The 20,625-nt window shown below is 40.9% G+C and overlaps 1 protein-coding gene across 2 annotated transcripts in view; it reads left to right on the forward strand.

Moving 5' to 3' along the window:
- Positions 1 to 20,625, forward strand: part of MKLN1 (muskelin 1) — an 83,763-nt gene that overhangs the window by 62,996 nt on the left and 142 nt on the right. Inside the window, exons 15-18 of one of the 2 annotated variants that reach the window (XR_005747884.1) lie at positions 3,207 to 3,346; positions 3,462 to 3,564; positions 3,786 to 3,840; positions 6,252 to 6,533. Coding sequence is in view for 1 of the 2 variants with exons in the window: in XM_040343302.1 (XP_040199236.1) it covers positions 3,207 to 3,346; positions 3,462 to 3,564; positions 3,786 to 3,840; positions 6,252 to 6,373 (420 nt within the window). In the remaining variant the exon portion in view is untranslated. Of the gene's footprint in view, positions 1 to 3,206; positions 3,347 to 3,461; positions 3,565 to 3,785; positions 3,841 to 6,251; positions 6,947 to 20,625 lie in introns of those variants that run through there. The other variant, XM_040343302.1, reaches the window with a different exon arrangement.

The following is a 20,625-nucleotide window of genomic DNA, read 5'->3' on the forward strand; positions in this document are numbered from 1 at the left end:
CATCAAAAGCTTTAAAAGCGCTAAACGGAATCTTCCTTGCGTCTGCTGTGCTGTACTCACTGTTTGGAGAATGTGTGCGGCTGCTTGTTGGACTGCTGCCAGTTTTAACTGTAGTTCTGCGTCCCTTATTTGTTTATCCTTCTGTAGTTCTGCGTCCCTTATTTGTTTATCCTTCTGTAGCTCCGCGTCTCTTATTTCTTTAGCCTCCTTCGCTAACAGGTCCATCACTTTCAGTACCACATCTGGCGTTGGGTTCGGGCCGAACCACGCTAGCTTCTCTCTCATTAGCTTGTTGGCTGGCGATTCCTCCTCCTGAATCCCTGGTGTATCCATCTCTTGTACTGCTGGCGTTGCTGCAATCCCGTCCTCCTGGTCTAGCTCCATTGATTCTGCTATGATGACCCGCTTGGTTTTGTTGCTAGCAATCCTTCCAGTAGTTCTTCCAGTGTCTGCTTGGAATCCGGGTGTGAAGGGGAATAGAAGGGAAAAATCCCACTGCTACCAACCAATTGTGACGGTATCGGTATGATATCCCCGTCAACGTTCCCTTCTTCCCATAACGAAAATCACCCCAATATTCCACGAGGAGGGATATCCCTGGAATCGCCCAGAAAGCCACACATGAGACCAGCTTACTGCTTGAACAACACAGACTTTAATGTTATAACACACAGCTTATATGTCATTTCCAAAACTGTTACAATGACAAATCTCCGCCCCCCTCACACTGGGGCTTCCATACAGATGACTAAGTAGACACGACGGGGCCGATGCTGAAACACATTTTCTTTAGACAATGACATCAATGACGCTGAGCACTAGCTGTACTGAATACATCAACCAGACCGCTCGACCCCGCATATAGAGAGATAATTACCACAATGAAGCAATCAGAATAATTAACACAAGCCACTTAAACCCAGCTCTCCTTCACACAACACAATAGATCAATTAACCTTTAGAAATAGTGAGGGGACATTAGCACATCAATAACCTGGCTAGCAGGGAGCAGTAAACTGAGACATATAGGCAAATGTATCACACCGATACTGGTATCGGGACCGATACCGAGTATTTGCGGGAATACTTGTACTCGCGCAAATGCTCCCGAATTCTGATAGAATACTTTTTTTGTATTTATCAACATGTTCTATGAAAATTCTTTGAGTTTTTTACTACTGCGTGACAAGCAAATAAAACATTTTTATTCATTTTTACTCATTTTTATTCTTTTATAATGTCTTGAGTTAGAGTTCTTCATAATTCTAAAGAAAATATCCTTAGTCTGTATTGTGGTTTGAAAACTGTCACATGACATTTAAAAAAAAGTATCGGTATTCGGTATCGGCGAGTACATGAAAAAAAGTATCGGTACTTGTACTCAGTCCTAAAAAAGTGGTATCGGGACAACCCTAGTTCAGACCTTGACGTCCAGGCATTTTAGGATGCAGGGGATTTGGGAGTAGTTCACTTAGTGTGATGACCCCTGCCATTTTGTTTTTAATGCTTCTCAGCATTAGCACTTTTAAATGTTTGTCATTTTCCCACCTATTTTGAATTGGTCTCATAATAAAGAGGTAACTGTCACCTAGATGACTTGTTTCACCTGCATATTCTGCCAAAAATGCCTGCAATACATTGCTGCCATCTTCTACAGGTACACAGCCACAGAAAGTCAGCACCTGGGTTATAGTGGCTCCTCTTGTGGACACGCAGAGCCTCTTCAATTTTGCGTTCCTAATCTGAGTATCCAACTGGGGATCTCCTAACTAGCAATGGTCATGGATATGCTCTAGGGGTACCCCTACAACGTTTTTGCCAGCATTCAATAACCCGAAGGTAGCCGCATATAACACTTGGTCCATACGTATAGGTCCTTTTGTCCTGTACTGCATTCCATAACCAGGAATTTGTAGGGAAGTCAAAAATTCACCTTTTCCCTACTATAAACATATTGATGCTTGCTCTCCCCTACTCAAAAGCAACTATGGTATTTGACCACTGGTAAGGTCTAATACTAGCTGTAAAACATGTATTGGTGTGGTTTTTCAGAATGAGAATCATTTCAACAGTTGGTGTGTATTTATTGTTCGTACAGTCAATCCCCCACATAATACTCTTAGTCAAAAGGAAACCAGTAGCTAAACAGATATTCCCTCATGGTTTGTGCTATTGCATTTGTTTTTCTGGCTTTATAGCTGGAGTTTTTCACAAACCTACAGTTCTAGGTAGAATGATCTATTTAGTCACAATATTTTAAATAGTAAATGTGTTTAGTTGTGTACACTATTTAAATGATAGAGGTAGACTGTTCCTTAAAACTAAAGATATATAGCTGGATTCAGAGAGACCGCCACATCTTTAAGGCGGCATAGCGTATCCTATTTACGCTACGCCGCCTTAAGTCAGAAAGGCAAGTACTGTATCCACAAAGCACTTGCCTCCTAACTTACGGCGGCGTAGCGTAAATGGGGCCAGCGTAAGCGCGCCTAATTCAAATGAGGCTGGTTTTATGGTAATGATTGGTGACCCGATGTGATTGACGTTTTTTACGACCGGTGCATGCGCCGTCCGTGTACATATCCCAGTGTGTATTACTCCAAAGTACGCCACAAGGACGTATTGGTTTCGACGTGAACGTAAATTACATCCAGCCCCATTCATGGACGACTTACGCAAACGACATAAAAATTTCAAATTTCGACGCGGGAACGACGGCCATACTTAACATTGACTAGGCCAGCTATTTGTTGGAATAACTTTACGCCGGAAAATGCCTTGCGTAAGCGGCGTATCTTTACTGTGACGGGCGCACGTACATTCGAGAATCGGCATATCTAGGCATTAACATATTCTACGCCGAACTCAGCGGAAGCGCCACCTAGCGGCCAGCCTAAATATTGCACCCTAAGATACGACGGCGTAGGAGACTTACGCCGCTCGTATCTTAGCCTAATTTACGCGTATCTGGTTTCCAGAATACGCTTAAATTTACGACGGCGCAGATTCAGAGTTAATTCGGCGTATCTACTGATACGCCGACTTAACTCTCTGAATCTGGCCAATAGACAAAGGCTATGCACTGTATTGTAGGAATTGCATTGCCAGTGCCTGATATACTATTTGTTGCACTTGCACCAAGCAATTGCAAAGCGTGTCAAGATGTCTTTGTATAATTTTTTTTTTTTTTTTTCTTGTCACGTAAGGTTCATTATCTTTTTGGAGGAAATCCAGGAAAGTCCTGCTCTCCAAAAATGAGGTTGGATGATTTCTGGTCCTTGAAGTTGTGCCGGCCTTCTAAAGAGTACTTGCTAAGACACTGTAAATATCTGATTAGAAAACATAGGTAAGTGTTTTTTAAGCCCATTGATATGACTCGTCCTCTCTTAGCTGCTAGCCTAAAATGCAAACTGGCTATGCCTTGATGAAATTTTAATGGTAAATAATTTAAAATGTTACAGGTTTGAAGAGCGTGCACAAATCGAACCCCTGAGCGCACTGAAATACCTGCAAAATGACCTGTTTGTCACTGTGGATCACTCGGACCCTGAAGAAACTAAAGAGGTGAGGGGCTATCGAGAATTTGAGAACTTGTCATTTTCTGATAAAGTATGGTGTATCAAGACCGTCAAATTGTATACATTACTCAATTCTAATGGTTGAGAATATATAACCTATAATTGACATAGCTTCATACAAATGTCAGAGATACCTGGTCCTTCGGATGGTAAAAAGAACAATGATCTGAGTCTGAGCCCAATTTAATTTTTCTCTTGTTTCTCTAGTTTCAGCTACTTCCCTCTGCACTTTTCAAATCCAGCAAAGAATTTACCCCTCTTGGTAAGTAAGCATGAAAGTAAAATAAATATACAGACGACTTGTGTGGAAAATCTGTACTGGCATGTTATAAATTCTCATAAAGGTGTTTTAAAATAAATTTTGTTAGGGTAAAAACAAAGGGAAGTGAACCATTGTCACCAGGACTGAAAGTAAGAGAAACGCTAAAATTTTGATTGTCATCATGACTGAAACAGAGGGGAAACTTTCTAATGTGAACACTTGTTTTAATGACAAAACATTAGAGCAGTGTTTCTCCAACCTCATTCCCCAAGTACACCCACCAGGGCATATTTTGTGAATTTCTCATAATAAAATAGCTGTCATAAATACCAAGGCATTGTTTTAATCGCTTGCCGACCACCAGCAGTACATTTACTGCTAGCAAGCGGCTTCCCAATGGCACTGTGAACGTACCCATACGTTGAGGTGAACATGTGCACTGCACTCCTCTCCTGAAGTGCACAGCGTTGAACACATCAGATGGCGGTGCTCGGTATCGGGCCACTAAGAGTGGCCCAGATACCAAGAGATCATTATGAGATTACATGGTAAACAAGTCTGGAATCCATTTATGAAATGTACGTGTGTATGTTCTGTGATTGGTCACCAGTGATCACATGATACTTGGGCCAATCGCAGCACCCTGTCCATGTGATAGTTGTGGGCCAATTGCAGCATCACAATAGTAAACCATGAGTCATGAATGAATGCTATTCATGAGAGTTCAAACCTAGAGTTGCACCGATGCTAGTATAGATACAGAGCATTTGCGCAAGTTCTTGTACTCGTGCAAATTCTCCGATGCTTGGCCAGATACCTGAACAGTCGGGGACAATCAGTGGGGGGAGTTACAAGCACCAATCTTCCTGTGTGGCTTTCAATGAAGCATCTGACAGCTGCTTTATTTAAAGCCACACAAGGAGATTGGTGATTGTAATGCTCTCCACTGCTGCACGATTGTCCCCTGTATCCCCCTCTGGTCCTCTGTTTGCTCCTCTGGTCCACCCTGTGTCATCCTCTGGGGTCCCCCTTGTGTTCCCCTTTGGGTCCTCCTCTGTCCCCCCTGTCCCAGATATTTCAGGATGGAGAGCGGAGGAAGAAGCCAGTATACATGTCATTTACTGGCTCCTTCCTTTTCTGAATGGACAGAGCCACTGTTTTCTGTCCATTCATTTTCAGTGCAACTGAGGCTGCAGAGAAAGAGACTGGGGAATCTGTGTCCTCAGTCCCTTTCCCTGTCTCAAATGGTAGGGTAGGGTCTGTTAATAAAATATATAATAAATATTTAAAAGTAAAATTAGGGTCTGTTAATAAAATATATAATAAATATTTAAAAGTAAAATTGTAAAAATAATGAAGAAAAAAAAACATTGACTCCGTCCACTGAGCACCTCTTCACAAATAAATATATAGATGGATGAATATAAAATGTGCCACTTTCGTGTGACATTAAAAGACCGGCGAGTATTTGAAAAATAAATATCTGTATTTGTGGTGATTAGTAACGTCCCTCAGAAGGAGGGGGATCGCACGATCCCGATGCATTTGTGTCACCCGGACACAGCGCATCATAGATTGGCAGGAGGGCTCTGTGATTGGCCCTCCTGATCACATGACGGCCGTGTCCAATCACAGCCGTCATATGATGTAAACAAAGAGTCGGTTGCTAGGTTATCGGCGAGGAGAGGGATCGCTGCAGCTGGCTGGTGATCAGTGAATATGAGCTGTTTTTTCAGCTTTTTACTCACTAATCAACAGTCTAGTGTCCCACACAGTGTAAAACACAGAAATGTAAAAACACATGTCACCACATATGCAACAGTAAAATCACATGCTTCAATGATCATTTGCACACATGTCCGTGATCACATGCGCACATCTGTACATTGTCATTTGCGTACATCTGTCCGTAATCACACAAACCAATTAACAGATTTTTTTTTTTTTTTTTTTTTTTACCAAAAACATGTAGTAGAATACATTTTGGCTTAAATTTATGACATTTAGATTTTATTGTATTTTTTTAAAAAAATAGATGAAAATATAGGTGTGTGTGTTTTTTTTTTATTTTATTTTTTTTATTTTTGGCAAATTTCTGCTTTTTTTCGCTTATATCGCAAAAAATAAAAAACCGAGTCGTGAATAAATACCACCAAAAGAAAGCTCTATTTGTGTGAACAAAAATGATAAAAATGTAATTTGGGTACAGTGTAGCATGATTGTCATTGGAAGTGCGAGAGTGCTAAAAGCTGAAAATTGGTCTAGAAAGGAAGGGGGCGAAAGTGCCTGGTATTGATGTGGTTAAGGTGAATTGGCTATTCGGGGACATGAGAAATGTACCTAGTTTTATGCTGGTCTGTTGTGTTGATGATGCTCACTGATCCTCATGATTTTGTTTTATTTATTATTAGGTTTCTCAGATGTTGACCACACATATGCTCAGAGAACACAGCTATTTGATACACTTGTCAACTTCTTTCCAGACAGTATGACCCCACCAAAAGGCAACCTGGTTGACTTGATTACACTGTGATGAACTGTTGAAGAGCAAAACCTTGTAATCTGCTTTTTGTGTTATATGTGGTAATTGGAATTGAAGCTGGAATGCAATTTGTGCACAACAGATTGAACATTGCATTTGTAGTTAAAATTCAACTCTGTAGGAAGAGGTTGATTGCCTCTTGCTGCCAAAGGTAAATTTGGCTGAAAGTTTTTTTTTTTTTTTGTTTATAATTTTTTTTTCCTTTTTGGTAAAATGGTTTACATGTGTTTAAATGATGTAATGTAGCATTTTTCTCCTATTTAAAATGCTATGGTATCATGCTCTCTGAAAAGGCCTCCTATGGTTGTGGGTTAGCCTTTTAAGCTGATGATAATAAGCATTGCCCCAAAATGATATATATATAGTTTTTATTTTTTATGTTCAACTAGATTTAAAGGGGCATAGGTGTATGTTATAGTAACATATGAACGTGAAGCTTGGACGTGCATGACGAGGAAATTCTTTGAAAATTAAGAACTGAGAAACTGAGTGACCTCCTGTACAGCTACTGTATTTTCTGTATAAAGAATGTGAATTATAAATATACTTCTTTTTTTATTTTGAGTTTTCACAGCCTTTACTTTTGAATATGAAGTCAGGGTTGTAAGATTGATGTATAATCCAAATCTCCTGATCATTGTGTATTCATTTGAGCTGCAGTGAGACTTCTTGCTTATTTATTAATAATCAATGTATATTGAACACCTTGGTGGAGGCTGATGGGTACGTTAGTGTTCAGCCCTCTGTGGTCTTCTATTTTTACCATATATTTCAATGTCACTGAGCTCCACATGCATGATTTATTTTCCATAAAACCAAAAAATTGCATCCTACATTTTTAACTTGTAGGATAGCATAATGCTAATTGAAAAGTAAAGTTTTTGTGCATGAATGTGCATTTTGCATTGTACATAACCACAGTATCACAGAGTCACTAGTATGTATTGTAGTATTTGCAGCGGTGAGGTAGATTGATCCAAAGACTTGGAATTTTTAATGCTGCAGTTTTAAAGTGGTTACCCAAAAGCAACTGTTGAATTTATTTTATTGCCTCTTACCAGTTCTTGGATGTTATAGCTGTATTAGTTTCCTTTTTCAGGCTTTCTTCTTTTATCATCTGGTGAATCCAGCCAGCAAGTTTGTTTTTCAAATAGATTCTGCCGGAGAGCTTGTCCATCAGTTTACATGGATGACACAAACCACTTGACACTGGCAGGGGTGATTAAAATCGGCTTTTATTTATTCATGTAAAACCTTTATTCTAAAAGGAAAAAAGTTTGCTGTAACTGCTTATCAAGTGTGAGCTGGAGTTTGGCTTCAATTTTTTCGTAGTTTTAAATCTGCGAATACATTTAACACCCCCCCCCCCCCAGACTGACAATGCTGCTGTGCCTCCTGTTCTCATGCCTCCAGAGTTGTCTCACGATTACAAGAGGTGTGTTACTGGCCACTAGGTGAAAACCAAGCCAAAGTAAAGAAAACTGATGCAGCTACCGCATCTCATCTATTGATTGGTAAGCTGCAATGTGTAACATTTTCTGGTTTTGGGTTTAGTGCCGCTTTAAAGCCAACAAAACACTGTGATGGTTTTTCAATGATCTTTTGTAACATTTAACCAAGAGAGACCTGTTGCATAATACCACATTCATACATTTAGTGCCACATTCTTACCTGGTTTGCCTACAGCAGTACCTGCTGGTGAAATATGGTATTGTGGAGTAGTCATTATAATTCTCTCCTTTTTGTTTTTCATTGGTGAGATCTTTAAAATGAGATGAGACAATAATATGTTTGTCAATTACTAAGTTTATATTGGGGATGCAGACCCCCTCCTGCAAAATTACAAAGCATGAATCCAGGTGTTGGATTACCGTTTGTTTCCCTTTTTTTTTTTTTTTTTTTTTTTTTAAGAGAGCTGATCAGATTATCATGTTTGTTTATGCCCGCAAGTTTTTTTTTTTTTTTTTATCCTCGGTGGGTTTTCTGTGCGACTGGAGATGGCCTCTTAATTCCTGGTCCACGTTATATTTGGGTCTTAGTTGATGCCAAGCTCACCCACTCTGCAGACCTAAGAATCCCCCACTCCCCTTCCTGTGGACACATACTTAATGAGGTTCAACAATCCTGTGTTTGACATCAAATGCTGCAAGTCCCTGGCCACGTTTGCACATGTGCGAGAAGGAGGCACATGTGCCCTATTAAAGTATATAGGGTAACCCTGGAACAGGCACAGCCAGGAAGAGAGGATGTGTGTAGCTGACTGTCAATAAACTCATGAGGCTGCAGGCTTAAAATCTCAAGTATGCATCTATGAAGGGGGAGGGTGGAATCTTTCAGGTTAGTGGAGGAGGGGGGCAAAAAAGTGCACTTTTTTTTTTTTTTTTTTTTTTTATAGTCCAATTTGTGAGCCAGCTCATGTGGTCAGTAGAGGCGCTTCTATTAGCTGTTGATCAGAGGGAAGGAGTGGGGCTTAGCAATATCTCAGACCAGAAGGAGGGCCTCTGTCTAAAGTTGGTCTGGAATTCTGGGGCTCCCCTGGCCTATCAACTAGTTTAAAGTATAACACCAGCTACTTGCATTTTGGCTGCACTCTCTTTAGTTTGAGCACCTGGCACGTCGGATCCTAAAAGATTTGTATCAGTATTTAACATCTTCACTTTTCCTTATTCTTTCTGATCTCATGGAGCTAATATGAGACTGGCATCAGGTATTGTTTGTTCGCTGCATAAACAATGAATACAATGACCGCCATGTTGTGGCATACTAGAAAAAAAAAAACTAAAAGGTCTCCTAAATGTCAAGGTAACTCACCCTGTGTGCCACATAACAAACAGAATTAGCACATTTACTTGGCTTTCTTGTTTGCCTTTTGGAATTAATGTGCAGGAAGTAAACCAGAGCTTTGGCTCAATAAATGTGTTGCAACTTAAAATATTCAGTTTCCTTGTTATGAGGGCTATCTATTAATGCTTTTCCTCACCTGAAATAAAAAATGTATTCTGCTTTGGGAGACTGATTTGTACTTGCAGGACAAGACCCATATTTCCCTTTTTTATTTTTATACTAGGTTTAGCTATTTATTTTTTAGTATGCTGCAAACACTTCACATATCTTTTTACCTTCCTCTTTTTTTTGCTGGGTTGTATTGTGTGTAGAAGCTACCGTGTACTGCTCTATGGTACAGGCCTAAAACTTAAAATATATTAAAGGACTATTGTAAGTGAGTTATTTTATGTGCATTATTTTTTTTTAATTATGACCGGAGACTTGCTATTTTCTTAGCGATACAGTTTAGGACACAGGATTTTTATTTTTAAACCCCATGAGTTTTATGCAGGTACCTTTCAGTAATTGTACGCTGGCAAAAAGACAGCTGCAGGGACAGCCCCTCTATAACCCTTCCCACTCCAGCTAGCTTCAGTATTTTTGCTTGTGTCCCTGTACAATGGACTTCTTGCCTCCTTTTGTGTGGAGTTTTTTTTTTTTTTGTGTTTACAGATTCTGTCAAGGTTCCTGGTTGCACCATAACCACCGCAGTGTCTTTCTGCAGCTTCCTGATCAGTTAACTTGGCTGTTCCTTGAGGGACTATACTCGGGCATTGTATTGAGTTGGCCACAGTGTGCTATACGGGTCCAGGACTGTGACCTGCCAGAAGTAGTGTCCCGTCTCTGAAAACCCTTTTATAGGTGTACCCATCATGGAAGGCCAAGCCAGGGTACAATCTGGTACCCTAAATCCTGTGCAAAGTGCTGAGATATGTGACCCTTAAAATCTGTACCAGGGCGATGGTACGCCTGTGCCCAAGCAATGGAGGAGCACAGTCTAACACATAATGTTTCAGTGGAAGCACCATTCATTTAACATTGTCAATGTCCAGCAGACTTTTCAGAGATTTGGTTAAATCCTTAACGTTTTTGAAGTTTGTCTTGCCAATTCGTGTACCTGGGCCTGACATTGGATAGGGCCATATCCAGGAGCTTCCTGCCCTGGAACAAACGTCTGACTCTCCACTCTAATGCCCTGAGTTCTTCATTCCCTGGATCTGACCCTCTTTCAGCACCTGCATGAGGTGCTTGGGCTTGCTGGTAACCTCCTTTGAGGTAGTTCTGTATGCTTCTTTTTTTTTTTTTTTACAAAAGACCATTGCAACACCACATTCGGACAACAAAGGAAACTCTAGATCCATGGACCACCTCATGCATCTGATCTGTAAGAATAGACTCTCCCTGGAGTGGTGTATTATCAACCAGGGAAACCCCCTCCTCCCAAGGACGTGATGACGCCTTCTGACAAATGCCAACGTATCGGGCTCAGGAGGTGTCCTGGCTGACCTTTCGGTGCAATCGCCAAAGGTGAAGGGATCTACGTGCTGGAACTTGGGGCAATTTGGTTGTTGCTTCAACACTGGACACCTCAGTTGTAAGGTCACCCAAAAAGAATCCAGTCAGACAATGGCTATGGCTTATGTTATCTAACAAAGAGGCACCAGAAGTCACACCCCTATAAGGGAAACGGGCTTGATCATCTCTTGGGCAGAACAGCAGGATCTGACCCTGCCTGCTGCCCACATCCCAGGCATTGACAATTTGCAGTTGGCCTTTTAGTTGTCGGAGAAATTGGGAGAATTGTCTCTCAATCCTGAGGTGTTCCAATGCCATTGCTGCAGGGGGGCGGCCTCCAGATGTTGACCTTCTGGTGTTTAGTTGCAAGAACAAACTGTACACATTTGTCCAGGGACCATCGGGTCTTTGCAGGGGATGCTCTGGTGATTCAGTTCTGCCTGATCTGCTGGCTTCTCAGCTTCCCCCTAGTCTGCTCTGAAGGACCAAGATGGTGGGCATTTTGTCAATTGTTGTTGCTCTGAACTGGCCCATGAGGACATAGAACTTGGATTCTTTGCAGGCTTTCTGTGGGCGTTTCTGGATCATCCATATCACCGTCTGTCCGAATGGGACAGTCCAGCTGCCTTATGCAAAGAGCCTCTCCTTGTTATGCAAGGACAAGGTTGTCTTCTGCCTAATATGGTTTCCTTATTCCACCCCAATCAGGACATTGGGATTGATTTACTAAAGGCAAATCCACTGTGCACTACAAGCTTTCCCTCATTTCAAATCTACAGCGACTGCACTTCCAAGTGCACTTGTGCACAGTGGATTTACCTTTTAGTAAATGTACCCCGTTGTCCTTCTTTATGGCCATGCTCCAAAACATCCCAAGGAAATTTTTCCCTACTGTCTTAACATGGTAAATGTTGTGACTACCACTCGGCTACATCTTCTATTTTGCAAATGTATTCACTCTATGTGCTTCCTTGAGGGTTCCTGCAGGGGGCTTCCTGCTTCTCATGCAGCCATTGCAAGGTGCGTTGGACAACTCATCTTTTTGAGTTTATAGTCTAAAGCAGTGTTTCTCAACTCCAGTCCTCGAGGCGCCCCAACAGGTCATGTTTTCAGGCTTTCCATCATTTTGCACAGGTGATTTGATCAGTTTCACTGCCTTAGTAATTAACACAGCCATTTCATCTGAGGGAAATCCTGAAAACATGACCTGTTGGGGCGCCTTGAGGACTGGAGTTGAGAAACACTGGTCTAAAGTATAGGGTGAATCGCTTCCCTTTTTGAGGTGTTCTCTACAAGATCTGTTTCATGGGCTTTTCAAAATCGGGCATCTGTTTCTCAGATTTTGCAAGGCTGCCACTTGGTCTTCTGTTTGAACGTTTTGTAAGGGTTTTCTCAGGGATAATCCTACAGGGTTTTATTTTTATTTTTTTTCCCACCTTTTAAGCAACCTCAGTAACCCATGGTTAAAGTCCAAATATTTGGTCCTGTACTGTACAGTAATTTTACTGGTATGTCAAAACTATAGAAGACGCTATCTTATGCTACTCTACAGGGAAAAAAAAATTTCAACATGTGTGCAGTTGACAGAAGTAAATGACAGTTCAAGCCAAGCAGCTGAAATGTAATCTGGCGCAACACAACTTTTTCATTGCTTTCTGCTGCATTCCACAATCTGGATGTCAACTTTTCAGATTCCTAGCCACTTCCCTATCCCAGCCAGTTGTTTGGAATACAGTGCTATTCATTATACCCTGCCCCTTGTTTTCCAGTCATATTTCAGATGATGTTAACCAGCTTGAAGTCCTGTAATCCAGCTAAAGTAGCATTTTGTTTTTGTCTGGTGTTGGAGAATACTTGTTGACAAAGAAATATAGAAGTGATTTTCAGTTAGTTTTTAAAGCCTGACTTTTGGAGGTGCTTTCTGTCTGTGGAAGAAGCTCATGTTATCTTATGTGTCCATGAATATTAGGACATTAAGACCTGATTCACACTTATGCAGGTTGCATTTTAAATTTTTCAATACATGCGTTTGATCCATTGAATTCTGTGGAACCAAAAACCAGAAAAATGTCTCTAGCCCTTTCCATAAAATGCACAAATGTAAACTACATCCATAGCAAACCATGTTAAATGGACTGTAGTGTGTTTATGCAAAACTGAAAATGCACAAAAAATTGCATAGGTATGAACCAGACCTTAGAGGCATATTTTAAGCTCAGCGTTTAGCGGCAGGAAAAAAACCCCTCTGGATTGTGTTTTTGAGAGGTGTTTTCTGGCAAAAAAAATAATAAAATAAACTTTTTGTTTTTTTAAGCCCAGTGTGCATGGACCCTAAATGCCGGTTCGCATTGGCGCGATGCGGGAACACTGCAAATACACTACGGGTTCCCGCATCGCACCCAACTTGCATGGCAGTTCATGCTGCCATATATATACGAACTGCTGGCAGTGTCATTACAGTGTTAATGACACCCTCATTTCAGCTTGCATATCGCACTGTGACCTCACAGTTCAGGTATGAATCGGCTCACATGGGTGTTCACACGCATGCGATCTGATTTTGGTGCGCTTTAAAAATGGGTCCTGTCTGTTTTTGTTCTGAATGCGATGCAAATTCAGCCATACTATTTTTTTTATGGCTGAAATCGCATTGCACGGACATCGCATGTGATTTGCACTGCGGTGCAAATCACAAGCGATCTTGCAGGGCGCACCTATGTGAACCGGCGCTCCAATATTCCTGTCCTTTTGGCAGTGACTCACCAAGTAATGAAGCAAGGATACGGATGTCATGCATCTTTAAACAGAAGTGCCTTTATTTTGGTTGCTTTTAGGCAATTGCTGAGATATTTCTGTACAATTGATGACCGTTTCTTTTGATATCGATTATAAAATCAATGTATTTAATTAGAATTATTCTTTTGAAGTTGACCTTTTTTCAAGGAAAACATAAACATACCAATATTTAACATGTGCGATGAACGATCTTATTCAATAAAAGGTACAAGAAGCAAAGAATTCGCTCTCAACGGCTTTTTAGGATTACTTTCACTGAAACCAGACCAGAGTATATTCTTATACTATAGGTACTGCCTAATATACCAAAATCGATGCATGAAACTCTTCTGTGTCTATTGAGTATAGTGTGCAGGGATTAAAGTATACACCTGTGTGATTTCAAATTGGATGTTCTACTGAACCTGTCCTGGACCAAGAATAGTGTTGAAGGGCCTTTCTTGTACTTGTGGATAAAACCTTGGTCTCTGATTACTGTTTGCACCTGGGTAGGGTCCAACAGAGCCATAGGAATGACCATCCCTATCCAAACTAGCAGACGCTCTTGGATGTTCTGGTATTTACTTGTTGACAAGTGGTGTGGTTGTCGTCATTCTGTTACAACCCAATTTGGGCAAGGGTTTGCTTTTTGACAGTGCATATCGCTAACGCATCAGTCCGGTAACCAACATACTCGATTCTTCAACACACCACAATGCCTTGATAGAAATACACGTACAAGTTTGTTGGTTATCCAAACCTAAAATTGGTACAAAAATATATTGAGCTCCGAATAATGTAAATTGCAACCATATGAGCTGGGCTATCACTTATGCCCCAATTGGTGATTATCAGTTACCTCTAAAAATGTCTGACCTGCTTTTAAGTGCTGGAACTGATCTTTATGAAAAAGACGTCTTTCATTGCTACCATAGTAAAAGTTCGTTATTTTTTTTATTGGTGAGGCTATTTGCACACTATTGCTAGAATCACACATTGCGCAGCTATTCTTTGAATTTTGACACACAAGCCATCATCTGCCTACAGTGGCGGCCGGTGGTTATTTTCTTTGGGGGAGGGGCGGGGCGCAAACAGTAACCCACCCCCCTTTTCGATCGGTGGGTCTGGTGCGCTGACCCCATGTAATCAGTGTTTTCGACCCGGCTCTCTTGCAGCGGCTCTCCTTCAGTTTCCTCCCTCCTTCCCCTGCTCTTCACAGGCAGCCAATTGGGAGTCTTCTCGACCAATGAGAAAATGGGTCTCGGACCTGCTTCTGATTGGCCTGATTGAGGATCAGTGTTACAACAGCGAATTAATATTCACTGTTGTAACACCTGGGTGGCCTCGTAGCGCAGTGCTCTGCATCTATCTATTTTAAGCCTATTGGAGCCTACGGCTCTAATCAGGTGCTTCCAAAATACACCCCTGCTGCTGTAATTCGGGCGACCGGCGTCCGAAAAGGGGCTGGATGCCTAAATTGGGGGTGGCAGTAGCAGTTGTGGATAGATTCATACAATGCATGAATCTATCCATTAGTCATATAGTGGGTGGCTGGAGCGAGAAGGCAGCCCTTGTTTTCCTTATTGCTGAACAGTTATTTATTTTGAAGATGCTGTATAACTTGAACATATAGAAAGTACATTTTCTGTCCCTCAGTGACGGATTAGTCTGTCCTTTTTTTTTTTTTTTTTTTGGTAGCTGCCTTTCCATTCATAGTATTGTTGGTAAAACAAAAGGTCACGTTCATTATTCCTGCAAGTAGACCTATCACAAACCTTATTGTTTCACACTGAGCATGGGGGTAAAAAAAATGCATAAGCAGAAGTTCAGAGAAAAACAATGAAAAATCATCAGTAGATCCAAATAAGCATAGAGACAGATGTAGGCTGCATAAGTATGCAACCATTGACTTTTCCCACTCCTGAGCTCCCCAGTTACTCTTGTAATGTAATAGAAAATCTCACTAGGTAATTGGGGCCAAGCTTAATATCAGTATAGGGCACAGGCTGAGTATTCATATACCCTTATATGCTTGTACGTAATTGGATATTGGCAAAACTATTGAGGACATACTCCCTGGGCACCTGCTTTATAGCCCCACTCTGTGAGTTCCTAGGTGTGTTTTTTTTTTCCTAGTGTCTTAATGGGATGGATCTTTTCTTCCTTTTGTAGAGAAATCACTCTTGGCTTAAATTTTGGTCTTTGGATTCCTCACTGGCCTCTAATACTACACTAGAACAGTGCATCAAGACTGGTGCAACTTCAGTAAAGCTTTGGGAGCAGTATTGTGACACTTGATTCTCCCCGTTCCCGTTCAGGAAGAAATAGGATGGGCAATTTATCACAATTGGGTCAATCCAGAAAAGATTTTCGCAACTTAAATTCATTGCCAAACTTGATCCAATGAAAAGAGTTCTCTGATAAATGAGATGTTCTGGTAGTTGATCCTGTCATCTCAGTCTTTAAACAAACATCTCAATGTACCAGTTGAAGATGTTCCTACGTTCCACGACTGTGTCTTAACTGAGCAATTGCTTCCTGCTCTGCTCTTTGTGTGGATGCTAACTAATGAAACCAATTTCCAGAATTGTTCCAATCTCTGTTTATGGGTGCAGAATCGTGTAGCTCAAAGTCTGGACAACTAAGGCTGCTTGTAAAAGACTTCTCACCCATGTGCCCTTTTGAAGGAGGACATCTTTTTCTTTCGCCCCAAGACCAGTCATATTTTTTAGAATGCCCTGAACCATCTCTTATCTCAGAGAGTAGCTGTACCAGTAGCCTTACAGGGCAGGTTCTAAAGATTTATTTTAAAATATTTTCACAGTACCAAAGTCCAATGGGGTATTCGTGTTATTCTGGCCCTCAACAAATACCTTCAAATTTCAACATTTACAATGGATTTCATAAGATTGGGTATTGTCTCTTGTTGACAAGGGGAATACCTAATATTTGTAAACATTCAAGATGCCTGTCTGCATATTTGATTTTATCCCCCATATTACCATTCTCTGCACTTTGCAGTACAAGAAAATCATTTCCAGTTTGTCAAATTGCCCTTTGGCCTGTCGTCTGCCCCCAGAGTACTCGCAAAGGTTCTAGCACCTCTTCAACAAGACCAAAGAAGTGCTCCCAAGGGCTTTTAGGCAGCGAAAAGATTAAACTAATCCAATAAATTAGTATGTATATATAAAAAAAAAAAAGATTTTTTATTGATAAATTGCACAGGATTCAAATTTCAACACAACGTTAACATGAGCTCTGGTATGCATAACCTCCACATCAAAAAGATGTATTTTTTTTTTTTTTTTATACTGGACAAATAATTTATACATGAAAATTCCAACTTAATTATGGGCAATAACATTAGGTTGGAATTTTCATGTATCTATTTGTCTAGTATAAGGACATTTATTTATATTTTTTGATGTGGTTGTTATGCATACCAGAGCTCATGTCTTCAACGTTGTGTGTGTGTGTGTGTATGTGTGTGTGTGTGTGTGTGTATATGTATATATATATATATATATATATATATATATATATATATATATATATATATATATATATATATATATATATATATACACCAATTAATGGATTATTTTGATCTTTTTTTTATTTTTTATTTTTTTCTGCCTAAAAGCTGGTACAATAGCTTGGGGCGACGGCACCTCTTTCACCCATGTGGGCGGGGTCTCCTTTTTTTTTTTTTTTTTTTTTTTGCTAGCACCTCTTTATGACCCAAGTAATCAGGGCATCAAGGTTACAGGGTAACTAAATAACCTTATCCTGAAAGACTTCTTTCCCATCCAACTATCTGCCAATGTCCACAGGACAATTCAGATGCTCCAGGCTTTTGGAATACTTGGGTCAGATCCTGGACACATCTCAAGGTGTTTCTTCCTGAGAAAAAAAAAATGCTCACACTGAGGATGTGAGGTCAAAGACATCACTCAATAAGATTCTCCATGAGAGTTCTAGGCTTCCTGGGCTGCTCTATTTCAATTTCAGTAGATACATCCAGCATAACATCTTGTTGACCTGGAACAAGCATGTTTAGTCTCTCAATTGACCCAAGCTCCTGTCCAACCAAGCAAGGAGTTTCCTAGCTTTGTGGATCTCTAGCTCAGCCTTCACAATCGAGAAATATTTCCTTCACTCACTGGAAAGTCATAAGAAATAAATGCCAGTCTTTTGGGCTAGGCAGGAGTGTTCAGTCCCTCAAGGTCCAGGGAACATGGTCATCAGTGGAAGCCAAGCTCCTCATCAACATCTTGAAACTCAGAGCAATAGTGATGGCTGTGCAACACTAGGCCTCCTTCTGGAAGGATATAATCAGACAATGCCATTTCTGTCTTAGATTAACTACCAAGGGGGCTCCAGAAGTCATGCAGCCCATAAAGAAGCAAGCCAGATCATGGACAGAGACTCGCCTATCCAGTGATTTCTGAGGTCCAGATGCCAGGAGTGGACAACTGGAAAAACGGATTGCCTCCGCCACCTGATCAAGGGGAATGGGTGCTTCATCACGGCATCTTCAACCAGATGTGTCAGGGGAATGGCCTCGGATGTTTATATCCTGGCTTCCAGATTCAACAACAAACTATCTCTTTGTTGACAGGACCAAGGATCGTCTAGCACTGGTACTGGATGCCTTGATAATCCCCTGGTCTCCGTTTAGGCTAATCCATGTCTTTCCTCCAGTGCAAAATTCTACCTTGTCTGCTCCATAAAATAGAGCAAGATAAGAAACTGGTGAATTATCAAAGTATATCCTTCTATAGTGTGTACTTGCCTCAATCCAAAGCTGTGTGTGGTTTGTCTGCTGCCCACCTGCTCTGGTATCTGCATGGGTAATTTCTTAAAGGTAATGTCATTCAAAGTGGAGGTGGACAGGGGAGGGGACACAGCATACAGCCTGCGATTGACTGTGTATGTTTCCTATGAGTTTGTGTAGAAGGGGGTGTGTCCATTCCCTCATCTCAATGCTATAATTGGTCATCTCCCTGCTATGTGCTCTGCACAGTGTGATGTCAGATCCCAACCCCCTGCTTTCTAGACCTCAGATGCTGTGTAAAATGTGTGCTTCAGGAGGCTGTAGAGGAGAGATGGCTGCATATAAACAGGTACAACATATGTAGGAGGATTTGTTTAATCTCTGTATCATCTGAGGCTAGTCACTTCACTGGGTATATATAATGGTTTACAACCACATTAAAGTGGAACTTCAGTCTCCCAATCCAAAATGTAATTTTTATTCCTTATGCTGATAGCATTAGTAAATAGGAAAGTATATTGTATTTACTTGTGTTTAAACATTTCTTCAGTTACTTCCTGGTTTCTTGTCTAGACAAATGATGTCATACATCCCAGAAGTCATCAGGAGAGGAGGAGGGGCTTTCTCAGCCAAGTACACCCTTCTGCTTACATGCTTGAGCTAAGGGCAGATGGATTCCAGGAAGTAAATGCTACATGAATCATTAGCCCTTATTCAAGATTACCATGGGCAGAAATGCTAGCGGGTATTTTTCAAAGTGATTTCTCAACAAAAAAAGCATGGAGACATGGATGGGGAGAGTTTGCTTTGAATATTATAATTGAATAAAAGCGTGTTTTTGGCTTGTGGTGCGTAGATGCAGTGAAGAACTGCTTTAGGCACTGTAAGTATAGGTTTCAACCTTGTCCATTCTTTTTCCGAAACGTTTGGCCATGCTTTCCCTTGTCCAAACCTTTATTCCAGGTATATCTCTGATTAGAACCCCCCCTTGTGGTATCCTGTGCTCCCTTTTGGACCTCAACATAATTTTCTCTGCCCTGCAGGAACCACCCTTTGAACCCAGCAGGAATATCCCCTTAGATTACCTCTCCTGCAAAGTGGCTTTTTGGGTTACTATCACATTTGTCAGATGAGTTGATGACTCTCTCTCATAAGGAGACATTCCCTATTCTTCACAATGACTAGGTAGTCCTATGTCCATCCTTTCTTCCTATGGTATCCTACTTCCAACTCAACAAGACCTAGTCCTCCATCCTGCTGCCCTGTTCCAAAGCACCCAAAAGACATTTCTCTTCATTGCCTCCACATAGTCAGAGCCATCAGAGTCTACCTTAATAGACGCAATTGTATTAGGAAGATGGCCTCCATATTTGGCCTATTCTCAGGACATCCTGTTCCCAAGTCCACCATAGTTTGATGAATAAGACAACTGTTCTCTAGAGCTTTACTGTATTGGACAATTCTCCTCTTGCAGTTTTTTTTACGTGCCCATTCCACCAGGTCAGTGGTTGTTTCCTGGGCATCCCAGCACCAAGCCTCTGTGTAACCTAGCTTTGTAGGGCTGCCACCTGGTCCACTAACTTTTCAAAGTTTTACCAGGTAGACGTCCAATTTCCTGTTGATGCAGCTTATGTCCACAGGGTTCTTGCAGCGGCATCTTAAAGTTGGACCTGTTGGCACACTTCTATTTACCTAATTGTTACCCCCCCTATTATTTGTTCCTTGGGAATGGACCAATGTCTATGAATGCTCAGCCAGTTTCCTGTACTGTAGGATTAAGACGAGAAGAATTTTGACAGACCTGTCAATTTCATATCTTGGAGTATAGTTTAGGACACGGGTCATCCTTCCTTCCTTCCTTCTTGCTTGCTACAAATCTGAGGGCTCAAGCAGAGTGGGGTAGTGCTATAGGATAAGGACCTAGGGGGCATAATCCTCAAAAGCTTTGCAAGTGTCCAATCGCCCAGGTTATAGAGGAGTCTTTAACCTGGGGTCTAGGAATAGCCTGTGTCCTGTACTGTAGACCAATTATTTACAGGCAACTCAAAATTTTTCCTTTTTTTTTTTTTTCTCTTGTGGGAGAAGCCAAGGTTTATATACAATCTATGTTGCCTATATCTCTGCATTTTTAATCACTGTCATGCAGGTTTTCCCACCTATACTTTTCATAACATGCTCACGAATTGCCCAGCTTTTTGACAGGTTTACTTTTGTCTGTTGCATCTGAATACTTCATTTAGCAAAGATGAGATCATTAATCGTATCAATATACTCTATAATATCAATACGAATGCTCTCAATCCATGATGAGTTCTGTAGTCTTGTTTTATTATTATTTTTAATCATGCAC

Source organism: Rana temporaria, chromosome 3 (assembly GCF_905171775.1).
Source record: "Rana temporaria chromosome 3, aRanTem1.1, whole genome shotgun sequence".
In the NCBI taxonomy this organism is placed as follows: domain Eukaryota; kingdom Metazoa; phylum Chordata; class Amphibia; order Anura; family Ranidae; genus Rana; species Rana temporaria.